Source organism: Cryptotermes secundus, unplaced genomic scaffold, assembly GCF_002891405.2.
Source record: "Cryptotermes secundus unplaced genomic scaffold, Csec_1.0 scaffold12158, whole genome shotgun sequence".
Lineage (NCBI taxonomy): Eukaryota > Metazoa > Arthropoda > Insecta > Blattodea > Kalotermitidae > Cryptotermes > Cryptotermes secundus.
Window position 1 is genome coordinate 1 of NW_019739108.1, and position 11,537 is coordinate 11,537.

Genomic DNA, 11,537 nt, shown 5'->3' on the forward strand with positions numbered 1-11,537 from the left:
TAGAAGAAGACATGAAGAAACTTGTATTAGAACTCAGTGTTTCACACAAAAATTTGTTAGATGCTGAAAGTGAAATACAGGAATTAAAATTAAAAACCATTGCAGTAAGAAAGACTGAAGATCTGGAAGCAGAAGTTGAAAATCTTCAAATTCGGAATAAGTTGTTGTTACAAGAAAATCAGAGTGCCAGTAACAATATTAGTGAACTTTGTGCACTAAATAACCAGTTAAGGGCACAGCTAGCAGAGAGGACAGATGTTCCAAAAGTCTCTGTGGCAACCAACACAGCAATTTCAGGTACATTATATGATGCTTTCTTTACACTTTACTCAAAGTGCATATGAGCAAATTTGAGGTTGTAACTGGCTAATTGGTTTACATTAAAACTAGATCAAATTTACTACATTTCAAAAACATTCCTCCACATTGTTGGTAAACTACATGGTGTCGCATCCCAAAGGGCTATGATCTTCATATTCACTGCCATGGGAACCTCAGATCTCTCATTCTTCAATACTTTCATTTGATCTTTGTGTATTCTAGATTGGTGTACTGCTTTCCACCCCCTTTCATATTGAGTTAACTCAATATTATGCCAGCTGCATGAGAAAAACTCTTGCTGAAACACAATTAGTTCTTCTTTGGGCATTTTCCTAGACAACATAGTAGATTGATGTGCAAAATATTTTGGATATACTGTAATGCAATCACAAATTCAACTAGCCTCTGCTGTAACAGCATCTGTATGAGTAAGGATGACAGGTAATGCTGTGTGTGGTGAGAGGTCAGATGCTGTTACAGCAGATGCCAGTCGAATTTGTGATCACATTACAGTATATCCAAAATATGCACACTGCAAATTTGTTTTTGAGTAACTTTATAAAAATGAAAACCTCCCCACCCCCTTTTTTTTTGCGTTTGTTGATTGGGTGAGAATTCTGGCTGCTTGTATACTGCATAACTAGGAGTTAACTATATTTTGACATGACTACATGAATATTGCCTGCTGTGTGGAAACGGCTCAATAAACAAGCGAGCCGTTGTTGGGCAATGAGCCTCGACAACAATTGAAGAGTTGTTGGAAGTAGTGTGCTATGGCTATGTAGCGATTGCCATCAGTAGTAGCTGACAACGTGTATGTGATTATGTAACAAAAGTATGCAGGCAACAAGCAGAAGTCATACAAAATCTTGGGAATGAATATGTTCACAATGTAGGACAAGGCAAAGCCAGACTTAGAAAATATAAGAGGCTTAAACATGGTAATGGGCAAGCTTATGACCATTCAAGTTGCCATTGTAGCATAAGATAAGTAAGATATGCATGATCTGCTTTCCAAAGCCTGGACTGACAAAGGATTTTTGTATAGTGCAAAAGGAAAAATTTTCAGTAACATTCTGTATGTATGTGTAATACACTTGACAAAGGCAAAGCCTATTCATTAGAGACAAACCCAACCTCTCATTAGAGAGGATGTTAGATAAGGACTATGACTACAAGGGTTCAATTGCCCCCCAAAAAAAAATCTCTGGTCGTGAGTCTCAAGGGACTACATGCCAAGATGAACTGATTGGCGGTAAACTGCCAATTATAAATTAACTCTCACCCTGAGATAGTTAACAACCAGTGATAGCCAGGGATAGGTAGTCATTTCTTATTAGTGAGTTGTGAGATAGTAGCCAGCTAGCAATGATGTAAACATGACAGCAGAAGAATCTCCATTGCTGGAATCCATCACCAGGCAATGACTGGTGAGGTCATAGAAGACTTAATGTGTGCCTTAGTACAGTGGTTTGTAGAGTGCATAGATCCATTAAACTTACAGTTACCTGTAGTTACGAGTTATAAGAGTCCAGTAAATCAAATTACGAATTCAAACCCTGTGTCTGTTCACATGTGGCATTGTCTTAAATTAATACTCATGGCAATATAGGCAACACTGTGGTTGGGGAAGAATTCAAAACTTCAACAGCATTTATACCGAAGTCCACCACCGACATAATACTGAGCTAGTTGCAGCCACCTCCCATGGACACAACTTGTGATTGTCTTTATGTTATTGTCACATCTCGTTTTTGGTCTGCAAATGGGATGTATTCCGAGAGGATTCCCTACCGCTAATCTCTCTGCTTTCCTTGTCTTCCATATCCTAACCAGTATTGAGCCCACTATAGTCTCCTAGATTTTACCATCCTAATAATGCTACATTACTTTCATAATCACAGTCCTACTTATGCAGTATAATGTCAGGTAATGTTTGAGTATGTTGTTTCTTTAGAGAAACCATATTTCATACCCAAACGGTATATCTGGCAAAATTGTTTTTTATTTTGATATTTAGTCTTTTGGAGAAAAGATAGAATGATTTTTCACACTGAGTATTTACAAGTATTTTCAAATGTAATATATTCAGAATGTCCAGTCTATTTCTTATCATTCTGGATAAATTTTTCAGTATACTAAAACTGTTAATTGCATGCAGTTGTTTTATGATTTTTCTAATTTTGTTGCCATGCCATTCATATATTTGGTGTTATATTAATAACTTTTTCTGACCTGTTGGAGAATTTTTGTGTTGTTTTATTATGAACAAAGGCAGTATAGTGTACTAACCAAAAGAAGAGGAAAACGTGTGTTTTCTCATTTGGTTTGTCAAATAAAGTTTTCCTGTTCATACTCTTAGTTTTATATTATAGGCCCTTGCCACTGCAAGGAATTAACAGAAAAAGTCCACGAACTGAAACTCATTAATGTACAGCGGAATAACAGGATTGGAATTTTGGAGTTGCAAATTAAGGCGGAAGAATTCCCTTATCAACAGAAAGCCAAGGAATTAGAAGATAGTGTTTCATACTACAAAAATAAGGTAACTAGAATGATGTCATGAAATGAAATTACATTGGAAGGTTGCAACATGAAATATTGTTAACAGGGTTCCTTAGTGCAGTTGTGTATATCCATCAGTTAATCTTGCATGTGAGAGTACTGAATAAAGTTTGTGTGTGGGATGGACCTTGTACAAGTTACTGTTGCTGTGACACCAGAATAACAATGGAACAGAAGGGATGTAGAATGTTTCTCAACAAATTTTATTCATTGCAAAGCTAATAATAGCAAAATGGAAAGAAAATCTAATATTCCTCAATATACTGGTTACACAAGAATAGCAGCAGAATAGGAACAGAAATGCAGTGTACCTCAGTAAGTACAAAATTAAGGTTATGTTATATTTTCCCACAAGGTTGATTTTTGTGTTCGAAGTGGAGATACTCTGCTTAAAAATATACCAGCCAATGATTCCATGGTCTTTCCCCCGTTATTTTCAAATTTATAGCTCATTTAAGTAATACATATTGCTCTGTTATACAAATATGTCTAAATCATTTCCATAATTAGAATGCTCAAGTCATGGAGGATAAGTGGGCAGTGAATGTAGCACGAATGGGGGGAAGGGGAATGCATATAGGATTTTGGTAGGCAAGCCAGATGGAAAGAGACCACTAGCAAGACCAAGACTTAGGACGATAATATTAAAATGAATCTTAGAGATAGGGTGGTGTGGTATGGACTGGATTGTTCTGGCTCAGGATAAGGACCAGTGGATGGCTCTTGTGAACACAGTAATGAATTTTCGGGTTCCATAGAACTCTGCAAAATTCTTAAGTTGCACAACTGGCAGTTTCTCAAGAAGGGCTCAGCTCCATGAAGTTAGTTAAACCATTTCCATGCAATTTAGTATAATTTTGATTTCAGTTGATCTCATTTCTGAATCCTGGCCATCCATTACACCTGTCATTTGACTTATTTGCTTTTATTTATTTTACTTGGGGTTTGTGCTCCATTGCATATGCATTGGTGTGAAACATGATTTTTGTGTTACAGTTTCAAGCCCCAGTCCAGTGTGGAGTTTGATTCCTTGAGAACAGCACATTAGATAAAACTGTATTGACAAATTTAATACTGTCCGTGTTAAATGGGGACACAAGAATGTGGTTGCATGAAGTCTTCCATTAATACATAAGATTATGTACAGACATTTTATGCACACACATACGAGTACATATACATGCATACTCACTCACAGACAAATGAATGACCCTACCTGTATTCCCTGTATTCTGTTAGGTTATCAAAAGCACCAGAATCAATGGTTTGGATTGCATGCCTTTAGATACTCTGAGTGTAATAAGGCTCGATTATCAAGATAATTCCTTGGTGCAAAGGAGCTGAGGCATAAAAACTGTACCTCCACATTAGGTTCACTGACTTTCACTGTTAAGAGGGCTGTGACTGTGGGTAGAATTTATATGTTTATGTTTTTCTGCATTCGGCAATTAATTGTGTGTGTGTGTGCATGCGTGCGCATATGTGAGAGAGAGAGAGAGAAGCAGTAAATCTTTGGTGAACAATTGTTTGCTGTATTTTGAGTTTCCCTTTCCATTTGCTTTAGTTTCACTGCTAAAATACATAAATTTGTTTTCTCTTGTTAGTTTTTTTTATGATAGATGTTATTGTAGCCTGTGTTTGGTTTCTGAATATTCTCATTGCTGTAGTTTTATCCACAAACAAAAATTTTGATTTGTATTTGTTTCACTGCCAAAATTCTTTTTATAGTGTAAATGCTATTATATGTGTTTTCTAGATATCCTCTTACTATGATCTAATGTTTGATAACTTTTAAACCAGAATTATGAATAGTCACATTACATGTTTACTTTTCTATTTTTGTGCTTTATTGAAGAAAGTGAGCCTTTTACACATAGCCATTATCTTGGTTTCATTAAGCATTCATTTAAGAGGATGGGCCAGTTGAGACCAGATATATACCCTTTGACTTTAGTTTGCTTTTGGTATTTCTTTACAATTGTAAGTTGTTCAGTACAGGAACTCTGCCACTTTGAAAGATTAATAATAGTAGACTCAGGATAGATAGACTGTTCACATAACAGTAACCAGTTCTTCAGATCTGATGTTTTATGGATGAAGTTCCAAATACAAATTACCTTTGAATCTTTTTCATGCACAGAACATGGAACTTAGAACAGACTTACGCCGCTTACATCACATGATAAAAGAAAAAGATTCAAGCGAAAACTGTGATAGCTGCAGAAAGCGAAAATCACTGAAGTCACACCATGTTGCTGTTCAAACAGATGAAGTCAAGGATGAGTACTTCTTAATGGCTGGAGGTGGTGGAAGTGGAATAATAAGGGTATGTATGCTGTTAAAATTGGAATCCATATCAAATCCAAATTTAAAATTAAATTCAGTGCAACTTGCATGATGTATATTATTGGAACACCCTTTCATATCATCAAGCCTACACAAATTTCCTATAAATCTAGGAGCCACCATGAGAGACTGGACATCAGATTAAAAAACACCATAACTTGGGTAAGAAATTCACTCATTTTTACTAAGAAAAGGACAGTTGAAATATATACATATAAATAATAGTTCCTGCCAAGCTCAGGTAGAAACCAACACATCAATGATAAGGTATGGAGAGTGGAAATACAACAGGATGGACAGGTAAAAAGAAGGTGACGGAGTATGAAGGGCAGAGAAATTGTGGTACTTGAAGAAGTGACATGATAGATGGTGAAGATGAATGAAAAAGGGACTGAGAAGCAATAAAGGAGAAACAAGGGATGGGGATAAAGATAACAAGTGGCCAGACAAAAGGAAGGAATGCTAAGAGTAATGTAACAGCAGAAACTTCCAAGTGGCATCATGAAAATTTTAGGTACCCAGACTTTGTGCAGGCCTGGGTCTTAAATTAAGACCTACATGTTTCATCCTTATTATCAAAATACACGTCAATAATGCAACAATATAAAAGACATCAAGAATATGTTATTCATTAAAAATGTATTTTAATACTTTATGATGTTAAAATCATTACAATGTTATGAAGACACTAAAAGTATATTTTATACATTAAAAGTGATTATCAACATTTCTAAAATGTCTCTAGTTTTACATATATTATTTTCTAGTTTACAACAAGTTTCAGCTGCACATGGGCCATCATCAGGTGACTTTTTCTTTTTGTTTTGGGGGAGACCACTACACTGTTCACTTGCCCACCGTGCTCCCATTCACATCAATGTTTACTACTATCTCATGACTAGAATGCTGTCATTGTACTATTTTGCGGCTATTGTACTGCAATGTATAATGTGTATTAGTATGATTAGTATAAACACTTTCATGATATTTTATCGTGTTGTTTTCATATATCAAATATTGCTATTCTGTGTACTTATGTTTTTGTGTGTTGTATTTCTCTTGTGTATGTGTCACTAGTGTGGTCTTCCTCTATACTAAACATAGTGTGGTTGTTCCTGCTTATAATACATTCTAGGTAGCATGTATAGTGCTATCTATCGCAGAGATCATGCACTGTCTGAAATATCAGGTTGCGTGTCTCGATATGTACATCATTCATGTGTAAATTGATCTTGTATATCTTATAAATGTGATATCTCTCTAGTGTGTTCAAATGTCTACTTTTCCTTCCAATCCTTATGATGTCCATAGTGTCCCATATTTAATATATGGCTTGAATAACCAGATTTGCTACAGTTACTGCTAATGGCTTCTATGTGTTCCTTTTGTACATGTTTCAGCCTGTTTAGGTCACCACAGGCTATATGTACATCTGTAGCACGGTGTTTAGCTTATATTATGTATTATAACATTTAATAATTGATTTTATGAGTTAAACATATGATTAATGATATAATAGACAGGTTCTCAAACTGTGGGGCACGACCCCCAGGGGGGGGCAGCATACTTTCCTACAGATAAAAATTAAAACTAACCTAAATCAATTAGAAAAGTAACAAAAATAAAAATACATATAGAAAACTTTTGATGAGTACAGGCTTTAATTATCATGAATTTCAAAATAACTAATAATTATTCTCTTTACTGGCAATTATAAAAATCTTCACAGCTCTTCTACGAACTTCCCGTTACTTAAACCCACTCAGATACTCCCAAATACTGATGAATACAGACAATCCGGCTGCTTGTTTCCCAAACTGCAGTCCGAAAGCCTTCCTGGCGAACTCAACTTCTCCCCTTTTGATTTTAAGAAGCAGCTGTCATTTTGTGCCTGGGTTCTTTATTTGCTCGCTGTTCTGTAACTGCTGCTGGAGGCCTCGGTCCCTTATGCCGTTGTTGCATTCCAGGCCCTTCCAACGTCTCCTGTCACATGTCCCTATCATCTTTGTTTTGCTCCTTACGCCTGTGTCTTGCATAGCGGGTAACCTTCCTTCCAGCTGCGGTCACTTCTTTCCATGGCCCACAATTTCGTGGGTCAGAATTTTTCTGAAGATGGTTCCTCTTGCGCCATGCCACTGTTGCAAGACGGGACACCTTCCTGCAGGCAGCACCCAACTTTTTCTGGGCTTCACAAATTCCTTGGGTCAGTTCCTTTGGCTCTCCACATCACCCTGCAGCTTGCTTCTGGCCCCTATGCTGCTTCTTCTGTCCTTTGACCGGTTTCACTACAGCATCTTCCTTGGGGACTTCTTGATACTCCACTACGGACTACATCCCACTTCTGACACCAGCTGTCACGTGTTTTCTACATAATGAGTCAAGGAACAATGGGTTTTGAATTAGACGAATATTTATTGGACAAGTATTTGTGTACACTCACAGTTATAATCACTCTCAGTAACGCCTTCAGAAGTTTCCTCTTTGATGGCTGTACTCTTGCATCGCTATTCTCGGTGGAGCCTTCCTTCTTGGTTCTTCCTTACCACTCGTTGGATCCTCACTATTCTGGGTTCACATCAAAAACAAAGATAACCATATAATACGGATCCATATTGGTTATAAATACAGCACTTATCATGAAATAACACCTGATGATGACCCATTAAGGGTCAAAAGATGTGCCATAGATACACGTGCATGACCTCAATGTAAATAGGCCATTTGTATACTTTCATAGACTGTTGTATTGACTGAAAATGCGAAGTAAAGAAATTATATAGAATTGAAGATGAAGTTCCTTTGTACTAATTTTTAATAATTTTGAACTGATATCTGACAATGTTCGATGGCCTATTTTTGTGTACCAGAATATGGCAAAAGAGCTGATCATGGTGGCCATACTGTCTAAAGCATGAACTGTCTTCTCACGCTCAAACACTGGGGTAATGGGCTTGAAATGCGCTTGAGGCATGGATGTTTGTGTTGCCCTTTGTTGGTAGCTGGCTTGCGGCAGGCTGATCCCCTGTTCAAGGGGTCCTACTGACTATATGATCAAGAAACTGTAAAACAGAGGCCATAGTTCATCATGAACTGTAATGCCCACAGGTTATTGTGTTCATGTGTTCATTCAAATAAAACTTGAAAAATACAGACTCAGGATTGAGCTCACCACTGTGAAGTGACTGAATATACCAATTACAGAAATTACGAGCACTATTATCATTTAACTGTAAGCTTAGCCCTACAAGCCACAGTTTGCACATTCTGTAGCCACGTGACCAGTAATTTCTGTAACTGGTGTCTTCATTCTGTTCATGACAGTAAAATTCATCCATGATTGACATTTTTTCACAGGTTTGATTTCTTTGAATTGATGTGGACAAAAAATAGCAGATACTGAAGCACAGGAATTCACATCTTTTCATGAAATCCCACTCCATAATGTAAAACTGGTGTTTGGTGTGCCTTCAGTGCAATGAACTTTGTGGGTTATGCGTTTTATTCAGAAAGTGTGAATACTGAGATATATGTACTGCTAAGAGAATAGTAAATTTCATCTTTTCATGTTATCACCACAGCTAAGTAGGAAAGGCAACAACCCATGCAGTGAGCATTGGGATAGAAGTAGTAGTACCTGGAACCAGTGCTTGCAGCTCTGTCAGTGAACTCTGTTAGCATGATGTAGCTCAGCATCACTACTACATTCCCATCCATAAGTGTGTATGTGTGCATGCATGTGTGGGCCTGTGTTGTTTTATTTTTATACAAGTGGCAGCATGATTATATAAAAGCTGAATTTGTATGTAAACAACTATAAATGTGGCTGTCCCATATAAAATGGCGGCCATGGGAACTACAGGTTTGTCAATTTTCAGCCATTGTGGGGATTGGCTTTCCAATGATTTACAAGGTTTTGACACTGGAAAGTAGAGAATTTTGCTGTGTTCAATCAGGTCTCAAAATCCAGAATTCTGATGTAGGATGCTGGCACATGAACCTCAGCTGGAAAGCAGTTTGTCTAAATACTGCAAAGTTCCTACCCATAGTCATGAAATATATGCTGAATGCGGATATATTTACATCTACCTGGGGTGATTATGTGTCTTGAGCCTCAAACTAATTTTCGGCATTCATGGATTTTATGCACATTTTTTCTTCCTTTCATTTTGCACAACAGGAAGACCAGCTGATGAAGATGCGAATTAAAATCTATGAACTGGAAAGCAAGAATGAAATGCTCAAGGAATTATGCAGAGAAAGAAGACGACGAATTTTAGGGTTAGAAGAAAAGCTAATGGCTGAATGCAGGCCATGTAACATAGAAGAAAGAGGCTCTGATTCAAAAGAGTTTCAGGGAGTTGAGAAACAAAGTAATGGTGCTGGACCATCCAATGATGTGGAACCAATACAAAGCAAGGGCTTCAACAGTGGTCAGGTCTCTGTTCAGGCTGGCAATAAGGAGAAGTCCCTGAACATCAGAGAAAACTTACAGAGGCCAAGGCAGAATATGTACAACATAGGCTACACATGTAATACAAGAAGGTATGTTATTGATAGTGAATTATAAGGAATTAAGTATGTCATACATAACAGAATCCCTTTATTGGCATAATGGTAGTACATCAAAAATGTTCACTTTGGGGGAACTTTTTATTTGGGATTCACTACATTTTACTTTCATATGAGCTCTCAGTTCATGAAAGCAAATGGATTTTATTTATTGTGGTCAGTTCAATACACAGCTGGATTGGTGATTGTCATACCTAACAAAAAAATTCAAATATTCCACCTACCAGAATTATTGATGAAAGCAATGCCAAAAATCCTTTCCATGCTGGTTTACTATGTAGACATTCTAGTATATTTCTATGTTAACTTCAGCTACTGATGAGACATATTGGGTTCCTTCTGCTTGTACAATTCATCACCAAATAAGTTCAGAGGAGAAGGATCAATGACTTCAATGAGTTTTTTGTATGAAGCATGGGAAAGGTTAATAAAGTTAGATGAGACTGTGTGGTTATAATGCTTATATTTTAAAATTCAGTGTGCATGAAGCTTAAATCTGCTTACCAGTGACAAGATGAAAACTCATGATGAGAAAAATCAAATCATAACACACTGTAAAAGTGATTTAATGTAGAAGGTGAAATGTACACGGTGACACGTACTTCTATCAAAAGCCTGTTAACCTTTTATACTACTGAACCGGGTGAACTTGAAGTAGAAGTTTTGTCGGTTAAATAATTTTGTATATTCAGTGTATGAAATTTCACTGTTTGAAGAAATTTGTTATATGATATTGTATAAATACATTATAATACATTATGTAGTGTTAGGACTCCCCTGCCCCAAATGTATAGAGGTTCAGACTGAGTGTCTTGCCTTGTTTTAATGTCTGTCTTCAAGTATTTTAATAGGATAATGTGTTTTAATGCTTGTTTTGTCTTTGCCCCATACAGGCCTTTGAAAGAGAATGTTGAACGAGCTATTGATGATCTGGGCGGCTTTTCGAAGAATTAAATTTTAAAAACCTTCCTGTTTATTACCTTGTTTATCTGCAAACTGTAATTTTTTAAATTTTAAATTAAATTGAATTGTAAAATACTTTCAGCAGTTAACAGCAGTTTTACCGTAATACATAAATTGTAGACTGATGACGATCCTTATGTTTGAAACTTGTAGCTGTAAGTGCATTAACACCCTGTGTACTTTGTAATAATTTTATACAAGATTTTGTAAGTGGATACATATAGGCCTATATATTGTAAAAGTTATTATTTTATGAAACAGTTACTCTCTCACTGTGCATAAGTGGTTATGCCCTTGAGATCAGTTCCTTCATCACTCATTAATTCACAGCCACACCACTGTTCAAAATATTGTGCTCGCTCTTCTCTTGAATAAGTTGCAAATCATGCTGCTCGGATGATGTGCACTGAGAACTGACTGAGTACTCGCTCACTCACTGACTATACTCAGTCATTCACTCTGCTGCACTGAACTGAGAACTGACTGACTCATCACTCCTCTTAACTGCACTGAGCTGACCACTCATTGCTGTGCACTGCACTTAACTGAACTGAGCCATTGTGAGGACTTTACAACATCTTTTATAAGCATGTCACCCATTTAGAAGGTTCTAGCCAGTACCTGGGTGATCTCCACCTTGTTGACTGAGCAGCTTCCTTCATTCATTCATTCATTTCCTTTATTTTCCATATATCCATACAGGCAAAAAACCTAGGATGTGGAAATAGTCCCTTTGATAATAGATGTATACATATAATAAATTACATAAGTCA

The 11,537-nt window shown here is 36.7% G+C and overlaps 1 protein-coding gene across 1 annotated transcript; it reads left to right on the plus strand.

Moving 5' to 3' along the window:
* Positions 1 to 6: 6 nt before the first annotated feature.
* Positions 7 to 11,470, plus strand: LOC111871635 (endonuclease MutS2). Its single transcript, XM_023864869.2, has 5 exons — positions 7 to 297; positions 2,697 to 2,866; positions 5,027 to 5,212; positions 9,410 to 9,774; positions 10,695 to 11,470. Exons 1-5 carry the CDS (start codon positions 12 to 14, stop codon positions 10,753 to 10,755), a joined length of 1,068 nt encoding a protein of 355 aa, XP_023720637.1. The 5' UTR covers positions 7 to 11; the 3' UTR covers positions 10,756 to 11,470.
* The last annotated feature ends 67 nt before the right edge of the window (positions 11,471 to 11,537 follow it).

What these genes read in the sequence shown, in the direction of transcription:
- LOC111871635 (XM_023864869.2), top strand. Translation starts at nt 12, where the DNA reads ATGAAGAAACTTGTATTAGAACTCAGTGTTTCACACAAAAATTTGTTA. An exon ending in AACCAACACAGCAATTTCAG is followed by an intron (nt 298 to 2,696) that starts GTACATTATATG and finishes TTTATATTATAG; the next exon opens with GCCCTTGCCACTGCAAGGAA. An exon ending in GTGGAAGTGGAATAATAAGG is followed by an intron (nt 5,213 to 9,409) that starts GTATGTATGCTG and finishes TTTGCACAACAG; the next exon opens with GAAGACCAGCTGATGAAGAT.